At 39.8% G+C, this 27,761-nt stretch overlaps 1 protein-coding gene across 1 annotated transcript; it reads right to left on the bottom strand.

Moving 5' to 3' along the window:
* Positions 1-506: 506 nt before the first annotated feature.
* On the bottom strand, positions 507-25,797 carry glrbb (glycine receptor, beta b). Its single transcript, XM_047585648.1, has 10 exons — positions 25,396-25,797; positions 22,636-22,774; positions 19,099-19,205; positions 15,831-15,898; positions 12,647-12,873; positions 10,974-11,056; positions 10,465-10,605; positions 8,082-8,234; positions 4,930-5,222; positions 507-1,710 (listed from the first exon to the last, which is right to left on the bottom strand). Exons 1-10 carry the CDS (start codon positions 25,409-25,411, stop codon positions 1,414-1,416), a joined length of 1,524 nt encoding a protein of 507 aa, XP_047441604.1. The 5' UTR covers positions 25,412-25,797; the 3' UTR covers positions 507-1,413.
* Positions 25,798-27,761: the final 1,964 nt, after the last annotated feature.

The raw sequence follows: 27,761 nt of genomic DNA, 5'->3' as shown, positions 1-27,761 counted from the left end.
AGTCTCCATCTGTGTCACAGGCTGGGTTTTGTAGTGACAGACGAAAAAATCTTTCTCTTGTCTGTAACCATGGAAGCAACAGACAGAGAGAGGAAGAAAGGAATCGTGTTTTTCTCATTTTGTGCTAACCAATTAGATAAATTAAATCACAACAATGACAATTTCGGTCTCCTTTCCACAGACAATCCTGACCTAAATGGCTTCAAACTTCATTAATATGACCCTGTTGTCATGACATTAAGGTCAGCATCGATCTCGCTTCATTAAGCCGGAGACAGATTTCACATGAGAAGCCTCACAATGATAGTCAGGGGTCATTTTCTGCGCAGGTATGCATGAATAACCGATGGTTTGTTTGGCGGATTAAGAGAGGTCAAGCCTCTGTGGAAGAAGCAGCTGTTGTGTGATGTGCAGGATACATATGGACTGTTGCTGCCCCATTGCCAGTCATTAGAAACGCATGTAGCTGCAAGCTAAACGCGAATCGTGAGAAACTCAGACAGGGCTCCAGCTTTCTTTTTATTTATTGTGAAAAAACAAACAATTGCACAGTGTTTTATTCAAATATCGGTGTTGTCATCTTTAATCACATCAAATGGTGAAAAGTCATTTGATTGTGTATTTTCTTCTAGTAAATTTCACAAACACGTGGTCACAGCTCAATGATGACCCATTTACACACAGTTTTTGAGGTGTTAAACAATACATTGGTTAAAGAAGTGGCAGTGTTATGTGACCATCTGAACAGGAACAGGAGTGTTTTACGTATCCACATGTCTTCTCAAGAGCAAATCATAATAAAGTTTAATAAACACTTTATACTTATATCATACTTTATCTCCATATACATGCAATATCTTTAACGTGCAAGCTACACAATGCTAAACTTTGCATTAAAGCTGAAATAAACTGCTCTAACACAATTTAACTTGCAAAAGCGCTCCCACTGGGCGCGGGAGACAAATCAAATAGCTATGTACAAATGCTCTTAAATAAATCTGTGCATCTTCGTCTCTGTTCTTAGTCAATCTTCGTGGATTTGTTCACTCACCAGCCATCACGACAGTTGCTATCTCTGCAGTCCTGTATTAGCCGCTCAAGTACCATTTTAAATACATAAATAAATTATTTTAATGCAAGATGCTACTATATATATCTATTTTAGGAAAGATAAGAAAGATTAGTTTGTAATCATTGTACAATACGCAAGTGATCATAGTTACTTTTTTATGATAAGATAAATGTATCAATAATAATAAATACATTTTTTTTCATCTTAGGAATCTTTTTTTTTTATGGTTAGGTTTCACATTTAATTTTTTGGGGATGGAGTCTGTGAACGTTTTCTGGTCAATAAAGAACCCATGAGTGAGGCTTTGGGGTGGTCAATAATACCAGACAATTTCAAGATAATCACAAGTATATGGACCAGTAAATTACATTAAAGAAGAGGAAAGTGAAAGGAAAGAGAGCTCTGGCGTACAGGTCGACTCTTTTGGCAGCAGACGGGATGACTGGTTTCGGAGGAGGAGGCTTCTTGTTGTTCTTAGCCTGAGATTTGCCGGGACCAGCGCCAGTATCGATGGGCTTCCCATAGCAGTCAAAGTTTGACAGTTCAAAGTCTCGTGGTAGCGAGCCCACTATGCTGAAGTCATTGGTCCGAAGGTCTGATTTGGAGGTGCACACCTTTTTGCAGCGGGTCTCGGCCACCTGGGTGCATAGAGCAACATGGGAAATATATCTAATTGATTATTAAATTCTGCATCACTTCATTACAAAATATATTTATCTCGGAGAAACACATGAGCTGAGATAAGATTGGACTAATATTCTGAAAGCCCTGCTGGCAGCCCCTGAGGCAGAGAAGCCAGACCAAAGTGGTTTAAAACTGGTCGACTGAGCAGTAGACTGAATTTGCAGTCCACAGAGGCATTCGCTCTATCTTATGATATTACAAAGCTTATTCCATCTGGCTGAAGAAATACTTATCAAATACAGTTATAGAATAACTGAATAACTTATCCATCCAATACTTATCTATATTTATCCATTCACATAAACACTAAATAGGTGGGTAAGTACAAATGTTAAAAAATAAATAAGTAAACAGAGACGTGTCCTATTACCAACAACTGTGAGATTTAGACCAACATAAAGGTGAGCTGAAACCTCATGTCTGGCCGTCATTAACCTCTCTGCTTGACACATAGTCTGTCTGTAGCTACGATCATTGTTTTCCTATCACCTCCAATCCCCTGAGCCCCACTCCCACCTGGACACCTGCCTCTCTTCCTTTGTTTTGTCTCATAAGATGTGCATGTGGTCTAGTAATAGCTCTCCGAAGCCATATCATCCTATACCCCTTAGTTCCTCTCTTCCTTTTTGACACCTGCTTGGTACCTATTTCTCACTTTGACTCTGAAACCTGAAATCTCTTTAAGTCCTTTTCAATGACAAGGATTCCATCAGTGCGGTGTAAGTGTGCACATTCCCGTCTAGTCATTCTTTTCCCTCCTGTTTATTACACGACACAAACAATGGAAATTCAATCAATCAGCGATTCTGGTTAATACATGCAAATTGTGAGACATGATTGCTCCATCTTGATGAGGTAAATCTCTTTTTTGTGTTTACAACAGTCTTCCATCATAGAAAAGAATGGAAATGTTGCTATTCATGTCTAGAATTCACCCCACACCCGTAACCTCTGTCTCCTCTCTCTACCTGTACTTTGTGTCTCTTCAAGAGGTAAATCTATACTGTATGGACAGATATTTATCAACAGACATATAGAGCCACAACAGATGGCGTTGACAGCCACTGTTGAGTGAGTATTTTTCGCACACCCACTCACATGCATTGCTGGCAAGATCATACCCTGTGAGAGTCAGGCTGCACATGTAGTACATGTAGATTCCCATGTATTACAATTCTGTTGCTATCATGTTTGTCCCCGGTCTCTACACATCTCTACTCATTTATTATTTGAACATGATCAAACTCCACAAATTAACTGCAGTCACTGCACTGTCAAAGGAATCCTCCACTTGCTCTGAGTCCTGTTTGATAAAAGCGCTCTATACGTATGCCATAGATATGATGTCACATTCACACAGCATGGATTTTTTGCCTTAACTAAAAGCAACATTTAAATGAGGCTGGTGAAGACAGCTGGACTCAATTGGAAACAGACTACAGGGAGCAGTTTGATCCTGAATCTTGGATGGAACTCATCCCAATAAATCAAAACTACTGCTATTTTAAGAGTAAAGAAAAAAAAAACTTTTCAGCCAGAATTAGATTTACTTTGCGTTCGACAGTGTTGCCTAATATGGTTGTTCTCTCATCTGGGGTCTTGTAACCCCTCTGCATGCTCTACATGCTATCCCCACCTAGAAAACAATCTGCAGAAGGATTTAGTTTAATGTCATCCAAAAAATGCCTTTCATCGACTTCCCTGAAGGGCTGCAGGGTGAACAGTATCTAATCATACTATGGATGCTTACTCACTGAAGTCATTAAGCTCATTAAAGCTTCATTATTTTGATTTGGTTTTGACAAGAAAACCCATTAAAGCTCAATGGAATAACGTAATCCTCGTAAACCAAATGTGGTTCGGACTAACATAGAGGTAAATTAATTTCAATTAGGCATACAAATGGAAGACCTGTACAACATCCCGCATGCCTGCTGACGTGCAGACAACTGTCAGACTCGAGCCCTGGCTGAGCAGTGTGTAAGTATGTGTTTTAATGACTAGATATCCCTGCTTTGCATTTAGATTGGATCTCAGTGCCACAGTTACAAAACTGCCAGAGGATGTTGGGTATGGAGTATGTATTTTAGCATTATAGTGTGTTTTACTGAGGTTGCAAGGTTACATAGAATCACATACGGGCATATAAACACTAACTACGAACTCAGTCCAAGCAACCGAGACACACCATCATTACAATGATTTCTTGATTAACTAGAACACTGATACACAAGGTCGCATCATACTATTATTATGGATCATATCATTATCAATGGCAAGACTCTATGTTCCCACGAGGCAAAATGTGACTAAAGTCAAGTGACTCATGACATGAACTACACATATTGTCCCAGGTTATGTATCCATGATGCATGAAGGCTCTATTGCTTTTGCTTGGGTTTAGTTTCATGCAATTTGAAGTTGCCTCTATGTTTTCCTGTGTAGAAAAATATTTTCAACAAAATATCAATGTATAAATAATTTAAACAGACAGAGAGGTGTAAGTGTAAAAAGTAATGAGAAGCCTGTCAATAAGGCATTATAAGTCTTATTAATGGAAGAAAATGCCAGAAGTGTAATGATTTGTTTTCATTATTTTGAAGTTGTGGCTAAATGTCGGCTGATCATGTTAGTGTGTTCCTGATGAGAAGGGGATATGAGGGGATTGAGAAAGGTTTAGGTTCAACAACAGTTTTTGCAGCAATTTTCTGGGAGGGACTGAATTATGGCGTAAGAAAAATGAGTTGGTCGAATGAGTGTTTGAAAAGGTGAGCTAAACAAAACATCTTCCACCTGTTTTACTGTACATCAGATTTGCTCCAAAGCTGGAACATTAACAAGTCACAAACTGAATGATGGATAACACAAACACTTACTGTACATCTTCATTTTATATGGTGTCCATATAAATGGTTATGTTCGAATCTCTAATAAAAATGAATTTCAATGGTTTTGAAGAAATATAATAATAATAATAATAATAATAATAATAATAATAATAATAATAATAATAATAATAATAATAATAATAATCCTATCATACTAATTTCAGCAGCATATGTCTTCAGATTCTGATTTGTGTGAATCTACATTGGCATTCACCGTAACAAATTCTTGGTAGCACACACCCACACATTAACACACAATGAAGGAACCAAACCAGATTCACTAACGTGTAGGGTGCTGACATGAAGCGGCGTCCCTCCAGTGCCATTGACCGTGTTGTTCCTGGCAGCAGGGCTCTTTCCCGCAGCTTTCTCCTTGGCTGCCATTTTGGCCTTCTCAGCCTCAATGCGCTTTGGGCTGTTGAGCATCACCTGAACCACGGCATACTCCACCAGCGAGGCGAAACCAAACAGCAGGCAAGCAATGAGCCAGATGTCGATGGCCTTGACGTAGGACACTTTTGGCAGCTCTGAAGCCAAGGAAGTGCACTCAGAAGACAGGGAGAGCACTGACAGTATGCCTGTATGGAGTGTGAACACACGTAACCTTGTCAGTTAGAAAAAGTAGACGGAGTTGGATACTACTGCCTGACTTAAGTTATAGGTTTGTGCCAAAAAAGTGGATGAATACTATGGGGACTAATGTAATAATGTTGGTTTCCAGTGTGAATGGACATTTGGTCAACCTCCTCACAAGCAGGGGAAATGATATATCTCCACCTCTGACAAATAAATACTGAATAAATAAATCTTCAGATCAGTACAAAAGCTATAACAAAACACACTGAAAATAACTACAATTAGAATTCATGACTGTTCCTTTACGTTTCTTATAAGAAGGACATCTCACAGGGCTCAGACAGCCACGAATGAGAGGGCAATATTAATTTTTTATTTTTTTTTTATCTCCAATAGCCAACAGGATTACAGGTTAGAGATTTCCCCTGCACAGTATCAACTCTCTGGCTACAGCGGAAATAATTACAACAAGTCTTAGGAGGGCATTCAAGCCAGCAACAAAGGACTTCACACTCTTTTTTCCTTACAATAATACTTCTGCAGAGGACCAATAAATACATAAATGGGCGAAATGTTTTGCCTCCAGGCTTCGTTATGGTTTCAACTCAAGAAGGGTAGAAGGTTCAGGATTTAAAATCAAACTGTTCTTTCCTCGAAGGCGTAAACCTTACTGAGAGAGCAGGCAGCTCACCTACAGTATTGTCAGTGGACGGAGGAAACATGAAAGGTGGCGATACTGAAATAGCTTTGTTTGTCTTTTTCCCCAAATGACACACTCAGCTGCTTGAACCCGTCTTCTGTATGTGACAAAATACATGAGCAACACATTGTACATTTCTGTAATGTAAACCAGTCTTTGCCGACACATATGTTTACATTTCCCTCGTGGAAAGAAAACATGGTGCGTATCCATAAGAGCCCACATTCTTGGCTATGAATAAACACAAGGGTGCATAAAGTATATGAGCGCACACTTTGACACAAACACCGAAATGATCACACAGTCACAGGAAAGAGCAATAAATGAGAGTTGTCTCACACCTGTGTGCAGTCTGACCCAGACTGATCCCATTTAGAGAGAAGTCAGAGGAGGCTTCCAGGAGGAGTTGGAGTGATGATGGAAGGAAGGTGGTGATAAACAACTGGAAAGAGGATGGGGAAAAGGAGGCAGTAGATGACTGAAGTGGGGTAACAATGGATTATCTAATCCATGCAGCCCTGCATGCACACACACAAAGGTGTCAGTGTGATATTTCATACGGGTCAAACCCATATATTACACATAAGCTAAATTATGGAGGAGGAGGAAGTGGAAGGACATGGACATGCTGTGTGTCAATTTTGCAGAGTGAAGTATGAGCATCCATATAGGAAAGATGAGGCGTAGACAGAGATATCCAAACATAGGTCATGGTCTCTTTATATTCACTTGAATCAGTGCCTGCACTAAAGGACGAAAATGATGGTATAGTACACACTTTCATGTACTCTTTTAAAAATACTAATACCAGAAAAAAAAGAAAAGTGGAAAAGGTTAGTGTATATAGTGTTTTTGACTGTATTAAATAAGTTACACTCTCTTAGACATTTGACAAGGAAACTCCTACTCTACAAGTAGCAGAGTTATCAAGCTATAGCTAATAAATGTGGTCGACATTTGAGCCAACAGAATAATCCCTATTGGCCAGAATGAAGACGTCACAGACCTCTGTGCGACTGTTTTGTGTTAAATCTGCTACACTAAACTGTACATGAAATGCAACATTAGAAAGCAAAATAGCCTTGTGAGACTATTACATTTCATGGGAATAAGTCAGAATAACCAGTCCATGGGTCTCCCACATTTTTAGACACAGTTTAATAGATTCTGTCAAGTATTAAACTATGTAGTGTTCCAACGACATGCACTGTAAGAAAGAGTGATCGCCTGGTTATTAAATGTGATTTATTCAAACCAACAAGCATCATGATCTAAACGATACCAGTAGTGGGATATCCTTGCTAACTCTGGATAACACTTAAGTCATCTAGCCGGATCTTGTTCTGGCCATACTCTTTTGTACTCCTCTGGTTTGGAACAACAGCACAATTCCTGGGATTAATAGGCATCAGGTGTGCCTTACTGGCCAGCCAAATATCTGCTGAGTTTCTTGTGTCTCCTCCTGTTGCCCACACTAAATAAGATCAAGATCAACCAAAACACACACAAGCCCATGCCTGTTCCTAGAAGCTATTTCCTTTTGGCTCATTGTATTTTTTTCAGATTCATCACATTAGGTTCACTTGTTTTGATTGAATAACCTGGTAGTCAAACATTTCACCCCTTGGACTGAATCTCTACGATAGCTAAACACCCTAACCCGATGTCTGACATCTAAGCATGTGTTTAAAGTGCTGTCTCAAATTCCTGTGTATTTAGACCCACACTGCAAGAGCTGTACCACTGCACCACAATATACGTCACTTGCATTGATATGTAGTGATTTATCACATACAGAAAAACAGTGAACATGATATCATGCTTGACAGATGAAGTCCTTCATGGTGTCACAGTGATTGAAGATGTCATCAGTGAGATGATTGGGGCCGTAATGTCAGTGATCCCTACAACCATCCAGACCCTTTAGAGCTTCTCTTTATTACTGATAATATTTTATCTTTAGCTTTTCACAGTCATTTCAGACAAGTGTTTTAACACCTTATTACCTCAATAATAAACGCACTTTCACCCATCCCTCTCTTCTTATCTATGATGGAGCTATGCAGTTGACCCCGGTTGGACGAGCCCCAGAAATATCTGCAGATTTAGTGTACTGGTAAACATCGGGAGAAGATAGCGGAACTGATCAAATAATCCATACCTAAGGGGACCCTGGCGGCGCTGGCATCAGGATTGATCCAGAAGGACAGCCAGGAGAGGACTACGATAAGCAGCGTGGGGGCATAAACACCCATCATGTAGAAGCCAACCTGTCGCCTCAGGGTGAAGATAACTTCTACACAAGTGTAGTAACCTGCAGGAGGAAGGAGATGACAGTCAAATACCATATAATGCTTCCAGAGAAACAGAGTTAGCCTTGACATTTAAAGGAATGAGACATACTCACATACACAAGCTAAGCTCTAGCATAGAGCAATATGAAAGGCAGTTGAAGAATATCTTTATGGGTCATTGGTCTATTATGACTTATTTGTTCTCGAAACGCGAGTTTAAGAACATCAAGCCCCTGAACTGAAGTCGAGCAGGTGAGAGAAATGGCCCTTTACCGACTTGGTCTATTAAACCCACATTAGGCTTTAAGAGGAAATGTAGCGGCCAGGTTAAGTCTTCTATCTGATTGACCTCTTTTGGCCCAAGCACAAAGCAAAATGCAGCTGTGTCCACTATTACTAATTGGTGAAGAAAAATGAAAGAGAAGGTCAATAGCCATAAACATGCCAGATGCTAGAAGGGGGCGTCTTTTATTCCAAATTTTAAAAAGAGTACAGCATACATATCTGCAAATGACGCATTCCTTTTTAACTAGCATGGCATCAGCATCCCAACTCCTTTTACGTGGAGTGCTATGATGTTGCTCATTGAGACGAGTTGATCAGTCCAATGGGACGGTGGAGAGGATAATATTCAACCAGCAAAGTGATCTCTGTAGCTTTAATACAGCATATAAGGGCTGTCTGTGTCACTGAACAGGCTTGAACCAGTCGTGCACAGAGGTGATCTTTGTGTCTGGCCAGGTAGCCATGGCAACCAGTTAAAAGCCTGACTCATCGGCAGCAGTGTGCCTCCCAAGTGCATGAACACTGAGGTCATACCAACTCTGCTGGCTGATAGTTTTTCCATTCCATTTGTACTCACATTGGTCAGGATGTGTGTATGGCCCAGTACCAGAACCTTTTTTGTCATTTGTCTTCTGTTTATTAGAGGAACAGTCTGATTTTTTAGCTCTAACAGCACCCTGAAAAGGGGCCTGTGTGACAGGCTGAAGATTCGAGTTTATCCACATCACCTTAGGTACTTGGAATGCTTTCTCGCTCTCTTTTATGAGGAATACGACAAAAATCTTAACAAATGAAATCATCCATATAAATAGCGCCCTAATAACCCAAGAACATGCAATGACTTAACTAGGTGGCATTTGTTTGTGTCATATTTGTGTCACAAAAAAGTGCACTAGTATGCAAGCGAGCAAATGGGTACGATAGAAACCTGATGGCAAATTCACTTTATTCCTGTTTGTCCTCAAAGATAAACTCACTCCATTTCAAAATGAAACATCACATAATATTTAATTTTGCCTGCTGCTTCAAATTGTTATGTTTTATATAACTGTAAGGAAAAACCTTACCTCAACCCTAAATATAACCCTAGTTGCAGCATGATATTTGCTTCTGGAAAGCAAACAGAAGTTGTCAGACACAGGTGTACTGATACTAATAAGTTATTCTTTGTGTGTTCTTCTTTCTGGAGTGATCTGGAGTTAGGGATCTGGTTGTACATTGACACACTTGAAAAGCATAGAAGCATCAATAATAATCGCAGACTACTCGGTGCTGAGAGTTGTGTTCCAACACTCATCAGTTTGGAGGAGGAAGTTGCATTTATGGCATGACTCTATAAAGCTGCACTATGCTTGGATTTGACCTAAGTCACTTGATGTTATTGTGCATAGAGTTGACTGTGTGATCATACAACAGCAGAAACACGACGACAAAACTTACATTTGAAAAATGCAATGAAATGAATGAAAGCTTTTGAGAGATGGAACTCTCTTTTAGAGGAAAAAAAGAAAAATGTCACACAACCACGTATTGCTCAGCTGCAACAGAAGCATACTTACTTATTTCCAGATGTGATGTTCCGAGATGTATTTACTAAATTAAAGATATATCTAAGTAAATGTATTTTAACAAATGTCCTGCAAGTTGAACTGCCATCACATCGCTGGACAACTGCAAGAGTATGTTCAGCAGCTGACCAAATTCAAAAGAACAAACTGTTGAGTTCCTAATTAAATAAAGACTCAAGAAGTTACCCAGAACAAAATATTTTCAATTCCAAAAGAATGAGTAATGAATGGATGAAAGCACAGGCCAAATATGAATAGAAAAAAGGAAAGTCGTTCATAATACTGGAATGCATTTTCACTAACAACAAAATCCAAACAAATGTTTTTGCAGGACTTTCTGTGCATTTTTAAATAAATTCTACTTGAAAAGAATGAAGAATTTAGAGAAGGACAGTACCTGTTCCTGCATAGAATTTAGTGCAGTTTCCATAATCAATATCTTCTTGTCTGATATCAAACTGTGGCAGGGCGATAGCATCCATTTGTACAGGGTCTCCTGTCTGCCACATGAACTGCAAATCATCTGTCGTGTAGCCGACTGGAAAACAGAAGAACATGCAGAAAGATCTACATCGCAGTAGTCAGGTTTGGCATCAAATAGTAATGACTTTGAGGTATTTTTCTTCTTAAGTCCAAACTGCTCTGTAAACAAGATGCAAGTGATGCAACAGGCATGCTCAATTAGATGTGACTATCTCACAACAACCCTAAAATATGATGATTTATTCTACTTCTCTAAGTGTTTGCAACTAAAATTGGCTTCTAAATGCTTACTAAAAGCTGGAAGCTCTTATTAACCCCCAAACAACTACTTTACAAATACAACAAATATAGTCCCAACTCATAAATACGGTTTGCCAGCAAGTAAAATTGATGAGATGCTGGCAATATTTCAGGAAAACTCACAACTTTCAAGTTGCATTTTACACCTCTGTGTGTCCATGGGGAACAAGGTCAGATCCAACGGACAAGAGAGAGTGACCGACAACCTAGAGGAGGATATAGAAAAAAAAGTGTTTAGTTTTTCATTGGTGCTCTTTTCATTTAAGCTTAGTGTTTTCCTCTCTAAGTATCCACTTACACTCGCACAAAATCCTTGTTTGCATAACAGTGGTATTATCTTGAAATCTCATAGGATTTAAAGGTTTACCCCGATGTCTCTTTTTGTGAGTGATGCATTTGCTCCGGATAAACAAAACATGTTAACCACTCAAAATTGCAGACACATGTCACAGATTATCCCTGGAGATGTCTGAAACCTAATACAGTACTGCAAAGCTGTTGCCCCAACTAGTTTACACTGAGCTCCTTTTTTACCAAATGCTATGAATGTCAGCACTCTCATTATGTTAAGATTTCTGTCTTACGGCCTCAAGAGTTTTTTTAAACTACAGCGAATCCTTGAAATCACGACAAAAAACACCCAAACAGACTGAAACACAAACTTAAGATGTAATTGCATATTTTCAGGGCAATAGAAACACAAATGATCACTGGTTACAAACATTAGCACTTTTGGTTCCCTAGATGATATCAATGCAATGAAGCCTTAAATCATATGATGTATTTAGTCTTGCTTATCTACAGTATGCCTAATTGTTGCACTTTTATATACCCATTGTGTTTCACTGGGAACTTTTTTAATTCAGCATGAAAGCAGCTTGACATTGTTTTATTCTAACAAATGGTAATAAGAGGTGTTTGTTTTTGTCTTGTTCAGTTGGGATGTCAGCTGCAAGAAGCAAGAAACAATGATTTTGACACTGGTCAGAGCTCAATTTTTAGATCATGGTATTCTTGATGCTACAATTTTAAAGTTCGAAACCAGGGATGTTTAACTGATTTTTAGTTCAGGGGCCACATGCAGTTTTTACAAAGCATTTTATGAACAACTTTCTATGAACAAGTGTCACTATGTCCACAAATCTTACTATAACAGTGCAACAATAAGTGGCCAATTTACGAATAACAGTTACTTTTATTGGAAGCTGTGACTATTGACTACATTTTCCAGATGGTCATGTCATCGTAAAAATATTTGCATTTTGAAATGGTCAGATGAGATGAAGATTAAAAATAATGAGAAGGACCTGCTGTAACTAGCCTCTTGACTTTCCAGTTGTCTTCTTGTGCACTGGTTTTGCATCAGACCAAAAGGCACTGAGAGTGATTTCGCTCGCAGACAGGCTCTGGCACCATTCAACATTCTCTGAGTTCAAAAAGCTACCAAGATGGGGTCCGACTAATGCCAGCACTGCAGGACACCCAGCAAGACCTAGGGCTACAGATGGTCACAGATAGCCTGACGCAGACTGCACCAGACTGATTTAAAGACACAACCACTTTAACCAAATTCCACATTCTGGAATTACACTAACAAATCTGAATTGTTCCTAAAGGTGCCATGTGTAGATTTCCTGTAGGTGGTGACCCACCACTCATAATTTGAGTGATTTGTTCCTTTCCCAGAATGATTGCATAACTGAAGAAGCAGTTCTTTATGCTTTACACCATTCTGAGAGATCATGCCAAATACATTTATTATTTATAGTAAAAATAATTAAAAAAAAAAAAGTTACCTCATACTGATAAGGACATCTCCGTTACGAAATATGAAAAGAAGAATGTTTTCCTGGGTAACGTCATGAAAGTTTGCACTCTTTTCATTAGCAAAGAACAGGTCAGGTTTCCAGAGACATTTGAACATCTTGGGATCAACAGTGAGAGAATCAGACTTGAAGTCGTGTGGCAGCTTCAGCCTTGGGTCGTTCCAGCGCTGCCGCAGGAAGATGTTGACTCTGTAATCCTGTTACAACACCAGACAAGTACAAACATGGTTATGTTGACTTCTATTGCTACTGGACACAAGTTGGATACTTTTGATTCATGGCCAAAAAGCAAACTCTTTGAATAGAATATATATACTTGGAAACAAGTCTAGGCTTATTATCAAAACAGTGTCTTAACACTGGAATAAAAGCCACCTTCAATTCCCTGTTGTAACATAACACCATATTGGCACAGCATTTTTCAACTTATTTTAGGTTTTCAGAGCTGATTTACAGGCTTTTCTTCATCAACATTTAAGTGCAGAGTGACATTTTACAGCTGCAGCAACAAACACGCATGATGTCAACATGCAGGAAACTGCAAGTCTCACAGTCAGATGTTATCAATACAGCAACAGCAAATACCTCATTAGTGAGCTAGTGACATTTCCACATTCTTCCTGTTGGGAAAGTATCACTCGAATCTTTGGGACATTTTCTTGGGCCCACATGACGTACTTCAAGCTGTTCTGTGACCAGGTGGCCTATTAATGCAGAGTGTGAAGATGGATGGTGTGTCAAATAAAGCTGCCCACCTCTTTGTGTCTGTGTGTGTTTGTTCTGAGGGAGGAACTTCCACCTTCCAACGCGATATTTTTAAAACTTCTATTATGTTGCTTGGCTTCATTTTACAGCTTTATTTCACTTTGCTTAAATGTCTACATCTGTTATTATTGCGTGTTCTGAACTGTTTTGAGATCATGATGCTCCATGTTGCTCCGGGATTGTAGGATCAAATACAGCAAACAGCAGAGTCCATGTTGAAACATGACGTGTAATTGACACCTAAATTGTGGCTTTTTTTTTTTCATCTACTGGGAGTACAAATGAAACAAAGTATGCATTATAAGCTTGAATTTACAACTATTAGTTGATATATATTGATAAACTGCTAAAATAACAATACATGTCCCATATATGGACATAATTCTTTGCAAAAATGTACACTTTTATGCACAAGACTTAGGAGCATCCAAATGAATGGTTTCTTCCCTAACTGTTGAATATACATGCAAAACAGACCCCATTTAGTGCAGATATGTATGACAATGGTTTATAAATTCAGCATTCTTGAGTATGATTCATTCTTCTGTCAGTAAAGACATTGGAGAGGGAAACCTGTTGTTGTCACAATTTGGAAAGCAAGCTATCATTTCTACACAACTTAATATTAGACTCCAGTGTCCATCTAGTCCTCAGGCAACAGCACAAATATCTTCTGCTGGCTCTTTTCTGCCTGACAGAGACACAGACCAATTCCCACACCGTTGCTTTTCTGAAAACCTGACAAGGAGATATATCTTCCTTCTGGCTCACTATCTGGCTGCCAGTACTGCATTTGATTCTGAAGAGATTTAACATGGGCGCTTGCTGTAATCAGTGAGGAAATCTCAAGCTGAGAAGCATTAAAAACACATAGCTTCACAACATGAAATAAGTTATTCTCTACTGAGAACTACTACCAAAACGTGAAAATAGGTGTGTTAACTACAGTGGATGTGTGGCGGTGTTTGGCCAGGGGAGGTGTAAATGATGAGAGAGGGTTTCCTGAGATCAGGTATCCCACTGAGTGAAAAATTGAGGGGGAGAGGTGACCAGCTGTCTCTTCTCCCTGCTCCTAGATTCATTTTGAACCTTCCTCAGTTTTATTCTCTTTCCTGTCCAGAGGGAGAAGGGATATATGGGAGTTGTGTACTCTCTTTCTCTTTTACTGTCTCTTTCTTAATATCTTCTTTTTCTCTTCTTCTTTCTATTCTTTCTCTCTTTTCCCTCTCTTACTGCCTCAATTATTCACAGATTGTTCATTCATAATTTCTCATTTCTTCTCCCTAGTTTTTGTTGTATCTTCTCCAGTCTACTTCATTCGGTCTGTTTCCCTTTCTCTTGCCTTTATATCTTTTCGCCACTTTCACATCCAAGATTTCTCACTTTCTGTCAGTGTCATTCACTTTCTGCTTACCGTCCTCTTCGTCTTCCTCACCTTTCTTTACCTTAATTCTCCCTCTGTTGTCATCCCTATTCGTGGTCGACCCTTATCTCTTTCTTTTTCTCCATTATGCCTGATTATTTTATATTTCTCACAATAGTTTTTCTTTTTTTCCACAATCTGTGTACCCCACTTCTAGCAGTTGTAAGTGTTATCCACTCTCTGCATGATCCTAACTAATCTATAACAGGTCTTGGTGTGAAACTCTCACCTGGCAGATGTTATAAGAGAATAAACTCAACTGATCTGTAGCCAAAACATTTCCATGCAGCTCCAACTCCAGGATATATGATCCAGGACTTTGTACTCATAAAACTAAGTACATCTGAACACTAACGAACACTGATCAGTTCTTGGACACTCTCTCTGTTCTTACAAATGCTGCGACAGGCTTTGTATTCTGTACCTAAAACTGAATATTAGTAAAATACATTGATTTTTATGTTAAGTGCTACACATTGTACACAAATATGTTTATTACACTTGCCAAATATCTTGTATACCGATTCATTAATACGTTATGTTTAGAGGATGAGATCTGGACATCAGTAGAATGTTCTAACGTAATAGAAGTCAAGTTTCAAGTCAGAATTTGGATTCAGTCGTTCGGCACTCCATCAACTGCAACTTAGAAACGCAAAAATTGCCTTTATCGTTTTCCAAGTAATAGATAGTCAATCTAGTGTTGTCCTTGACTTAATTTAGTTATTAACATTCAAACTGTGCTTCTTTATCAGCAATTAAACCATCAGATAAATGAGGCATGAAAACTCCCAGTCTTCACAATCATTCACTGTGAAATGTTCTAACGTCATCTAGAAAACATGCTGTTGCCCTCTTCCTAAAACAAGACAAAGCAGTTTTCAGGCACATCCCGCTGTTTCTGATAGGCGGAAGTATTGATTATCACTACTGTCAGGATGAAGTAGGAGTGGAGTGAATTCCTACCATGGTCGTTTCTTGGATCGAGCCGAAGCTGTTGATGAAAATGTTCACTCTGTCCTCCACAGGAATTCCTGCGTTTAGGGAGAGGGAGGAAGAGACTGTAGTATTACACCCACTGTGTTTCACACCTGTTTTACAACAACACTGAGATGTAAAGTCAGTATTAATGTGTTGTGTAATACCGTGTACATCTTTATTTCCAGTGAGACATATCATACCAGGTGGGTAAAGTGATTATCTTACTGATCAGGATTTGTGAAGGACTTAGCTTTGCAAAGTAATAAAACTCCCTCTCAAGAACATCCCATCTCTTTGCGAAGCTAACACTGTAAACATTTATACTGGCATCTCTCTCCACTCAGCCGTTTGCATAAACTAATAAATTCCTTGATGAATGCAGACTGCTCATGCTTTGAATAAATTATGTCCTTTGAGGTGTTTACTGGAGGCTTGGGAGTTTCACTGGATAAATCCCTCAATGCAATTCATAAAATTACGCCTTCAGTGTGAGGGTGGCGTAGATCTCACATCTTCTTTGCAACCAAGCAAACAAATTAATATTCAACAAAACACTTTAGGTGTTCACCCTTAAAAAGGCTCACAGTTTTACAGGCCTGGGCAAAGTAATGCACAAGGCACAGTTTAGATGTTAATTTGGGAGATTATGACTTCAATGTTAATGGACGGGGAGCTTTCATCCCACCCTGAAATCAAGAGCAGATGTTTGGCTGCTGGACCAGTCGCAGCCAGTCTGGTAGGGAGTCAAGTCTGCTCACTACACATCAAAAACCAACTCCCAGTTACTGCTCCTGCTGCCAAGTGCCAGAGCATGGAAACTATCTGTGGATCCACCTGATGACTAGTAGGACCATCAGTCAGACAGAGAGGCCACTAATCACTTCTTTGTTATTTTTATGGCTGTTGAGACTGAAGTTCGGTATTCCCTTCAGTGTGATATGTACTACACTACACTATAAACACTGAAGATGGATACTTGGACTAAAAGATTTAAGGGTTTAGGGGTCCAGTTTGATTCCAATCCCAGTTTGATTCCAATTCCAGCAGGCTGTTGAGCCTTATGTTTCTACTCAATAATAATAAATTTTACCCTATTAATCCCACATGGTGAAATACCTTCTCTTATCCATTCGTTCACACAGCAGTGTGTACACTTAGAGTGATGTTCTGTTGCCTGTGTGCAGGGGGTTAGGTGTTTACTCAAGGCACCTCAGCATGGATGCAGGTTGATGCAAACCCAAGACTATCAAACTCATGAATGTGTTGTAAACATGGACAGAACTTTAGCAGGCTTCACAAATATAGTCTTACATGTGTGTAGGATTTAGAGAACTCTATTAATAGGAATGAAATCTAGGCTTCATAGTTGTATTTTTTTTAGTACATAAAACATAATTATAGTACCACAACTATGAATTGTTGTGTTTTTGTTAGAATAAGTTCTTCTTCTTCTTCTTCTTGTATATGTCCATGGACCTTCAACTCCATTGCAGCAAGCCAATCCAATGTGTCATCACCCAGGTCAATTAGACCACGATCACCATTTGGTGGCTGGTATATGGGGCAGTGGGTCATTAGATATTCCACAGTCTGTAGTGGGTCTCCGCATTCACAGTAGGCACTGTCCACTAGACCCCACCTCTGCATTGCTGCAGCCACGCCTGTCCTCAGATGGATTTACTGATGTACTGGTGAAGCCTAGATGGTTCTGCTACCTGCCACTGGTCCCTCTATCTTGTCTTATTCAGGAGGCATTGGTGGCGTCGGCTGCTGTTGAATGTAGTGGTTCCTGGACTTGTGTGGCAAAATGGTGCTGGGACTTGATGTACATACGTTGTGGTATCTCTGTGACGATCTTGTGGAGGAGGTGTGATTCGCTCATCTGAGTCTTCTGCGTGAGGGCCAATGTCGCTGCTTCTTGTCTGACATCCGCTGGGGCAATACCAGCAAGGACAGGCAAGTAGTTAGCTGGAGTGGCATGTAGGGATCCAGAGACAGTCCGCAAGGCGGTGTTGACGGCAGTGTCCTGCTTCTTCACATGGGGGCTATAGCACCAGGCTGAAGCACAGTACTCAGCTACTGAGAATACCAAGGCCTTGGTGGAAATGCCCAGTGTCTTCGCTGTGGCTCCCCATGTGGCACCAGCTAAGCGGTGGAGGTGGAACATTGCTGATGCAGTCTGTTCAACACTGAGATTGAGACGCCAGTTCCTCGGGTACGAAGACAGGATATTGATGTCCTCTGAGCGGCCCTCCTCCACTGCTTTCCAGGATGGCTTACTGAGTAGAATGGCCAAGTCATCTGCCTATCCATACTTCCTGTAGTGGGTAGGTCGTGGATGTACGTAGATATTAAAGAGCATTGGTGCGAGTATTGATCCCTGCAGGATGCCGTTCTTGAGCCTCCTTATGAGTCTCCTTGATTTCATTTGTTTCATGATGCCTGTCCAGTTTGCTTTCCAGAAGTTCCACCTCTTGACATCCTTCCCAGACCACAACCCCGGCATTAGAATAAGTTCTTCGTAACTATATAAGGAGCGGATCTTCTTCCTCACAGGCCACCATCTTATGCAAATATGGTGTCCTGCCATGTTTCTATAGTAGCCCTGGATTTGGAAACCAACAGATGGCTTGAGAGAAGACCTTTTGTGCTTTAACATTGTTTGTAGGTTTCCCCACCCCACATGTCTGGAAATGAAGAAGGGCTCAGTTGAAATATGCAACCTCATCACTATATACCCCTAAGTCGTGTACCCTGTTCCTTTAAACTTTAATCTGCTGGTAAATGCGCTGACATGTGAAAACACATCATTCTGAAGCATCAGAATGAATGAGAGGTGTGTTGTCTAATTTCTGCAGAGTAGATCGACTGATCATATCAGATTATATGTATACAAGTCTCAGTATTTACACAGCAACAGTGTTGTGTTCAGGAACTACTTTATCTGGATCATTCGTCCATGCTGACGTATACACTATTTACAGTGTAGTCAACCCGAGAGCATCAGCTTTCAGTAGCTGTTTTGTAGCATACTACAGTACATGCTACATATTATTCAAAACTATGCAAAATAGTTTATTTTAATTTTTTAGTTTAGTTTAATTTTAATGATTTTCTCCACATTTACGGATTTCTGTTTCAACACCAGATCCTGAGAAGAAAGTGAAGGTACATATTTATTGTATTCTTCAACTTAAATTACTAGGAGAGCACTGGAGCCAAAATGTGAAAAGACAAAAAGACGATGACTTGCCTTTGAAGTTGGGCCTTATTCTGGGATCGTAAGTGATCAGTAACCTGTTCAAGATGTTGCTGGTTGAATTTGCAGGGACTCGGGCCAGATCCTCAGATGACAGCTGTCTGCAAACAAAGTAGACGGAGAGAGAACATTGGGGCCGATTACATTAGCAGGTCAAATTCCTGGCAGATGAACAGTTCAGATGCACAGTGCACCCATTCTACTCTGTATATTCTTTGATTAAACTATAACCCGAGAGCGCTACCAGTTTGGGAATAAATTGGCTTTCGAGATTTGGACCACCCAGGCAGTGTTAGAGTGAGGCAATGTTTGGAAAAGTGATGTGTTGCTTTCTGAGACCATAACTACAGAAGACATTTTTTCACCTTTGAGGACAATTAAGTATTTTAAAGAAATATCTGTACAGCTGTATGAAATCAAGGCTATGACTATGCTATGGCCATGCCCTCCTTAAAAATCAGCACAGTTTAAGTTTGATTGTCATGTTATTTGCAAGAATTGGACATAAAAAAAAAAACCCTTGACAAAAGCTGGTGTCCAAAGCTTGACCAATGAAGACATAACTCCTGTATGAAACCACAATAGTTCCTTTTGAATCATCAAGCTCTCTATTACCACTATAACATAAAATTGTGAGTTTCAAAGATATTCATTCAATCATCTTTTTTTTGACAAATGAAAACAACAATGAGGCAGACATAGAGAGAGGAGTGGATAGAACCTGGTGAAAGGAGAAACAGAAAGCCTCCTCTTGGGTGGCAATGTATTCGTCTTCCAAAGAATCCCCCCCTCTCAAAGCACTTTACATATCATTATGTAAACCTTATCACACACTGAGGATGAGTTGAAGTGCTCCACAGGAATGCAGCGTGGCGTGTATATGTTCTGCGCTTCCCCTGATCAAAGTGAGACACACAATTCACATCCACTAAACCTCTTTTTTTCCCTGTCTTTTAATAGACCTTTCTGACAACCGAGAGCACAAGAACTAAACTGGAACCAAGTGGTTTCCTTGATCCACAAAGACATCTGCAGCATTAAACACGAAATATGTCATACTGCTTACACTTGCCAATACCGGGGACTACGTCAAACAGTTTATTCCTCATTTCAAGAACTTTCATTGTGGAGCCATTTGTAACCATTTAAGGAGGTAGGGGGAGCCACTCCGAAACACATAGAGGTAATGGACCCTGCCACAGCATGTCACAACCATTAACTGTATATAAATATGGACAATGCTTTGGTCAAACTGGTACTATTTTCCCAGGAATATGGGCTGCACAAGTTTACGAGTTTGAAACCAGTAAGTAAGTAGCATTATCAGCATTATCAGAGATAGAGAGAGTTATGATGATTTTAATCATTAATAGACTTCTGCCTCTGTTGACTAATACAGTAAGTGGACACCACTTCCCCCTGAATAAAGATGGCATTAACGCATTGTTCCAATGGACAGAGGTGGCAGAGGTGGCAGAGGCGGCGGAAGGCGGCATCTTCATGTCTATGGTTTTCAAACCGTGAAGGGGTCTATATGGTGAAGAGAGGAGCTAACCACAGGGCTAGGTTATGCTAATACCGTGTTAAAAATGCTGCTGTTATTTGACTGATGGACTCTTTCAGTGTTTCAGTATGTTAGCATGTATGTTAACTGACCGGTGTTTAGCTGTAGCAGTGTTATGTCATGTCAGTCTTATGATTAATGCTTGAATAAGTGACTAAATAGTTTTAATAGGACACTGATATGTATTTAATGAATGGGTCCTCAGCTAAAGCTACATATATGGAGTATTTTTTACAACTACTTAGTTGTTGTAGTTGTTTGCAGTTGGACATTTTTATTTTGCGTTTGTACATGACAGCTCTGATAATTAAAACGCAGCCAATTGAGCATAAAAGAGATCCCTCTCTAGCATCACCATTTGCTGTTTTTTTTTGCTTTATCATTACATTTCATTGTTTTAGTGTTTTCATACTCTGATATTCTATTTTACTACCTCAGGTTCAAACTGCACAATCTTTTCATTCAATAAATTTGAAAAGTTGAATATTTTCTTTGAATGGGTCATGGCTTGTCATTAAGGGGTGATGGCGGGTCCTGATGCCAGACCAGTTGAGAATCGGTGCACTAGAGCATGCATCAGTATATATATAAAAATACCTAAACTACCTAAAATGACAGAAAATATCTTTGAAAAAAAATATTTATTTGATGTGCACTTTCATGCTTTGATTTGGTCTAAGTCCCATCCACTTACATGAAGGAGGCGGAGCTTATGATCTATACTGTAGCTAGTCACCAGGGGGAGCTCTACTTGCTTTGGCTTCACTTTTAAGGAGCTGCTCTGTCATCCACCTTTATACAGTCCATGGTCAGAATGTGCTTTCTGTACACTACTTTTACTTGTTATTGTCTGCTTGGCACATTGCATGTATTTAGGGTTTTAAACATGTCATGCTGCTTGTGTTTTAGGTACAGATGCACAAAAAGTCCATTGAGCCTACATTCACATACAAATCAATAGGTTAATTAGAAATTTACTCTATTGACATGCACACTACTATCCCTGTGTAGAGCTTTTAACAGTAGACATTGTGGCTAGTCACAGCAAGAAAAGCGCATGCAGAATTAATAACATTAACGGTGGCTCAGTTCTTGTCCCAGTCAGTCCTGACAGTGAGCCAGAATGCACTAAAGCAAGGCCATCATTAATACACATGTGCTCTCCTTACAGTGCAACATCTATGATGTTTGTGTACTTCATTCTTTGGAGCCAGAAGTGTGATTTTCAAGTTATGTAGAAGACCTACAGGTTTTAGGAACTTCTTTTTAATATGTAGGTTTTAGAGAACATTTGTAGCACACTGCTTGAGTCTTACCTTAAAGGTGTAGGTTAGATTAACATTTGAAGGTTAAACATTATGACTTGGAGTTAAATATCTGCAAAATGCACAGAAGTAATAATGTCCACTTTCCATATCGTAGTTGAAGGAATGAAAGAGAAAGGCCATGCTTGTAGGGTTGGGCAAATCTTCAACTAAACCTTTTTATTTTAATGTCTAGTTTATCAAAGGGAAAGGTTAGCAGGAGAATTCTCTACTGGAATCAGGGCAAACATTTAATATTTTGTGTATGTGACTGAGAGTAGTGTTAAGACAACTGAAATAACTCTGCAGTAGCTTTGTCAAGTTGGAGAAAACCAACCCAAGGCAGTTTATCTTGTCTTTTGCTTGAGTACTAATAGTACAAAAATTTAAACAGAACTTTTATTGTGGATTGAGTTGTCACACAGTCAGTCACACAGCTTGTCCCAAGTCCCAATCTATCCCAAGACAAAATGTCTAGGCCAGTTCTTGCCATATTAACATCATGCAGGACAAATATAGTTTGTCAATGTTACATTCTTTTCAGACTCTTAAACTTGTGTCATTGCACTGCTTTCAAAGCATTTGCAATAAAGTTTACCAGACATAGAGTAGCCGTCTGTGAAACAATATGAAAGTGCAAGATGTAGTTTAATCCATACTTACGAAGGACAGTAAACCTGTTTCCCTTTCTTCTTTCCCTTCTTTGTTCCTTTCTCTTTTGCAAATCCTCCTTCTAGGCAAAGAGAGAGGACTAAGAGAAGGATTGCAAATTTCTTCATTCCCATTCTGGTGTGAATTGAGCCTGTGGAGGGAAAAACCAAGGAGTTTAATTACGACAAAAGCCTTCAAGGTGTACAATCTTACCTGACCATTTTCATTTCACTTTCAACAAATCTCAGCTTTCATTTGAACGTGACACTGGTTACTTCAGCTTTGCCTTTGGTGAAAACATACACTTAGCATATCTGTTTCCCAAACACTCAAATTTACCTCTTAATTGCTCCCTTGCTTACTTGACATAATGCACACTCATTAACTCAGGATGCATGTCACACACTAAATGTCTGATATAGAAATTAATCAATGTCACAAGGTTTAATACAGTAGAGGAAGTTCAAGCATAAATTCAATCACTGGAGTAATGCACCTGAATAACAATGGTCATCCAGGACTCCTCAGCTCAATGTGACCTCTAATGCATGGCTGAAATACATATTACCAGTAATACATTTGACTTCAGTCTAGAACCTGCACATAAAAGGCAAAATAAGAATAGTTTTTCCATACATTTGAAACATAAAACATTTGTTTTGGTTCATGATGTAGCTTTATACTTCATAGTCCTTTCTCTAATGATAATACTAACATGTAGTTAGATTATCTGCCCCAGTGTGTTTACAGCAACAAATACAAATGTGGACCTACACACATAGACGGTGCCTTTTTGCATTTGTCGACGGGGGCCATTAATCAGCTACAGCAGCAGCCACAGAGCCTCTGTGATTCATTCCCCTTCTAGGAAAGTGGCGCCCTTTCAGTGCATAGGGACAGTGAGACCAACAACAAAACCAGCAGTCTCACTTCCCACACTCTGCCAACAAGTCTGTATATTAACTGAGGCAGTTTATTGTCTAGACAGGGATGCTTTCTCTCTCTCTTCCTGGCTGCCATGGCCCAGCACCTCCCCGTCTGCTCCTCACCTGCACATTGATCATCATCTCCTACAGCAGAAGTCCATTCCACAGCCCGTTTTCACATTTTTTACTTCATGCAAACACCTTGCTTTGCCTGAACTGATTTCACAGCAGTCCTATATCGATCCAGAAACTTCCTGAAAAGTGGAACGTTGGCCGGTGTTCAGACAGAGCTGACCCACATATATCAGGAGGCAACTGCTGGAGCAGTGTCAGAGGCTTGACTTGGCATCCCAACTACAGTTCTTAGATTTTATTGTCTGACCTACAAATTCTCTACACTATATGTCCTATAACATCTCCCGTCTCTCTGCTACAGTTTTCCTGCCAAGGAGAAGGAACGAGGAGAAAGTCTTACACACTATTTAACACATTATGGCACCTGTTCTTTGGTTTGTGAATGGTGTTAGTCAAGCATGTTGAAAATATTCAATACATTTTTGACAAGGTTTTGTCTTCTGTTATAATTTATTAGCTAACTTGTGGCCTTTTGATCAGACTGATATGCCAATCTTAAAGACTTCATCGATAGAATTAATGAAATTGTAAAATCTTAAAGCAAACCAAAACAAAAAACAACAAAAAACAAACAAACAAAAAAATGAAGACAAAAAGATATATTCTCCATTTTTCACCTCACGACTCTTAGAATTTGTCAAAATTGGGAATCATCACATTTTCTGTGAATGTAGCTGTAATTATGAAGCCTGAGTTTGGTATTTGTAGAAAATGAAGTTAACCTAAGAGATGCAAACTTCATTGTACACAAACTTTTGAAAAGAATAAGTCTTAAAAATAAAGTAACCTGCCATTGGCATGTTGTTTGTGTCATCCTCTGTTTTCTTCCCTTAATAATGTTGTGTGACTCTTTATTTACCCCTTATCTAACCTCACACTGGTTTCTGCCTTGCAGTGTGTTCCCTGTCAACACACAGGAAACAACCAGGTCATCATGAACACCCATACTGAGCAGAACAGAAGTATGAGATCAGCTCAGACCATAACTCGACCTCGGCGCTGTCTGAGCCAACTCTGTGAAACAACACCCTAGCTGTGTTTTACAATTGGCAATGTTAAAACTGCGGAGGGTCTGTAATACAGTGGATTACATGCAGTGACTCAAGCCATATGGGCCTCAGGTCAACATGCAGTTCTGGACTGCCCACATTCACAAGCTGTGCATGTTAAATGCAGGACCAATTATGTAAATACATAAATAAATCCGTCAGAATATTTATATAAAGGAGGTAGATAGCTACTAATATGATGCAGCTATGTGACTGTGATTTGGAGAAGATCAAATTTGATAATCATTATCTGGTTTTCAGTTAGATTCTACATATTATTACTAGATGCTTCGGTGTCTAACTGCTAAATGCATTAAGCCATGAGGGGAGGCTGAGCAGAATACTGATATTGTCTGCAAAACAAATGCAAAACAGAAACCGGAGCTCTCACAACCTGTGGCTCCACGACCACGGCTCTTTTTCTCAGGAGAAAAAAGTAAGCCACTGGGGCTGACACCCGCCCTAAGCCCGAGCATCAGAAGAGTAGAGGGGGGCTGTGGTGAGAACAACACTACAAACAGAGACCACCATGACAGGGGGACGCAGGAGGAATGGGATCCCAGTACATACTAACGCGATGGTGCGATTTCCCGTCATACAAGCGCATGTTATTTGGACAAACAGTCATTTATCACATAGAAATGTCACATGGTCCCACTCACCGTACGGCTTTATCATCTGTCACTTCCTCACAAAAACTGGATGTGGTGAAACTGGCTGAGCAATTAATCGTTACCAGAGCCTTCCAGTCCAGCCGCTGTCTTTCTTTTCCATTCTGTTCTCTCTCTCACCACTGGAGCGGTTTGTTGAATTTGTTTGATGGAGAAGAAAAATAAAAAAAAAATAAAAGTTACATCTCGGCAAAATGCCAATGTTTTGGTTTCCGATCCCGCTTTGTTGTTGTTATTATTATTATTACTACTGAATCAGTGTGTATATGGCTGCTGCCCTTTCGCCTCAGCTCGGGATGCCCAAGATGGAGGCTTGCGTGTACCTGTCATGCAACATGCGCAGTAGCGGCTGGAGCTGGAGAGGAGAGCGTCGCTCCCATCAGCACCACGGACAGCCGCTCCCCGCCTCCATGCGCGTCTGCTGCCGCTGCTAAACGCCGAGGCGTGACGTGGCGGCAGCAAAAAAAATGGAAAAAAGACATGCTCTCGTTCTCTCGTTCACGCGATGGGCGCAAACGCTTCACTATTTATGGCAGTGTCTGCGTGGTATTTAGGGGCAGATGGACGTGAACGGAGAGACCATAAAGCAGCCACCCAGCGCAAATTACTGAAGCAGTTCAGGCTCCAAAGCTTCTGTTGGTGTTAATGTGATTTATACTACTCTATTGTCTAACAAAGGTCTTTCTTTGACCACTAATGTATATGTAAATTGAAAATATGCACCACGCATGCATACACATATATATATATCACTAGCCTAACTTAACAATTTCTTACAAGGTATTTTTCTGGAGCTTTTCACGTCATATCTTATTCATCAGCAGATGGAGATGGATTTAAGTGCTTAGGGGGGAAATGGAAAATTTGAAGGAAGCTATTGGACAAACTCTGTCTGCAGATTATGGTGTGACTCAGAACAGGCATTAAATTGACCTTTCGGTGAGAGTGTTTTCTGAACTGCTGTTTCCAAGTTTGATAACTTGATTGCCCGTTAACACACATTTGCAAGTTATAGAACGCTGCAGTGCGTGTGTGTGTGTGTGTGCGTGCGTGTGTACGTGTGTTTATCTCAGTAGTGGAGTGAATGGCCAGAGGAATGAGTATTACATGAGTAAATGAATGACCTATTATTATCTTTGGAGATTGTCAGTCATCCAGGTCATGGTCTGTTAATAACACAGCAAAAGCCAAGGCAACTGGACTGAAGAAGCCACTTGAAAGAATGGAGAAATGCCCTCAAGGAAACTCAACTTGCTCAGCTTTGTTAGGTAGACCTATTATAATAATAAATGGGTGTACAAAGGTTTTGGCAGGTGACCAAACAGTTAAAAACTCATTGATTATAATAACCTGAAATTGTCTACGTTGAGTCTAAAAGACACTGTGTATAAAGATATTTTATGGAGTTCTCCTCTGGACACAGGTAATATAGGGTCGCCTGCCTGCCAAATCACCTCAAGGAAGAAGACAAAAGTTGAGTTGTGACACGTTATTATTTAGAAGACGCAAATCCCACACTGTGGGATTTGAACAGATCCCACAGTCTCTGAACAGATTTGAATTGTATTTCTGCAAAGCACAGCATGTGTCTGGCATCAGTTGTGGCCATAACTTCTCTACATAAATAACTTTTTCTAAACATCTCAGAAATGTTTGTGTTATTTTTAATTCATTTTGTGAGTTTGGTTGAAAGACATTAGAAGAGGTGAAATGGATTCCTGGTCTTTAGTTCTTTCGGTGAAAATGAAATCTATCACAGAACACAACTGGGTTCATTTTTCCCACACTTTTGATCCATATCTCATTCATCGTTCTATGTCAAACAACTTGGGCGGCCATTCCACGTTGATCCCCACAGAATAATCTTGACTGACACGGCATTCCATTTGCATACACAAATTAATCGGCACCATATGCACAGAGATTAATGATTTATGTCACAGGGCATGGTTCTGGTGTTACAATCAGGGGGCGAGCACAAGGATTCTTTTGTGCTATTCAAAAAAATGTTCTCTGGCTGGCTACGAGCCACGGGTGTGATGGACAATCGGGTGCCATTCCAGAAAAACGTCAGACTTGATTGAACCAATCAACTGTGCAACACTACCTGGCATGCAAACCACATTTCTGCTACCAGACTGCAGCTCAGAAGAGTTGTGTGCTGTCACAAATTACTTCAAACTAAAAAAAAAAAAAAAGAAGAAGAAGAAGAAGAATTTGACAGACCTGGCTGGAGACACACAACTGTTACTACGAAACATCTGTTTCACTATGCGTTGCTTAGTAACAGCTTTGTTTTCATTTCAGGAGTGATGGATAGTTCTTTAACTGAACCAAGAGAAGATTCAGGGACAACA

Source organism: Mugil cephalus, chromosome 5, assembly GCF_022458985.1.
Source record: "Mugil cephalus isolate CIBA_MC_2020 chromosome 5, CIBA_Mcephalus_1.1, whole genome shotgun sequence".
Lineage (NCBI taxonomy): Eukaryota > Metazoa > Chordata > Actinopteri > Mugiliformes > Mugilidae > Mugil > Mugil cephalus.
The sequence above is the reverse complement of the archived record's forward strand: the minus strand, read 5'-3'. Positions and strand labels throughout refer to the sequence as shown.

Excerpts from the sequence above, each read along its gene's own strand:
- glrbb (XM_047585648.1), bottom strand. Across the intron at positions 15,899-19,098 it reads AATAAGGCCCAACTTCAAAG|GAATTCCTGTGGAGGACAGA; the intron begins GCAAGTCATCGT and ends CCCTAAACGCAG. Across the intron at positions 8,235-10,464 it reads TAAATTCTATGCAGGAACAG|GTTACTACACTTGTGTAGAA; the intron begins GTACTGTCCTTC and ends TTCCTCCTGCAG.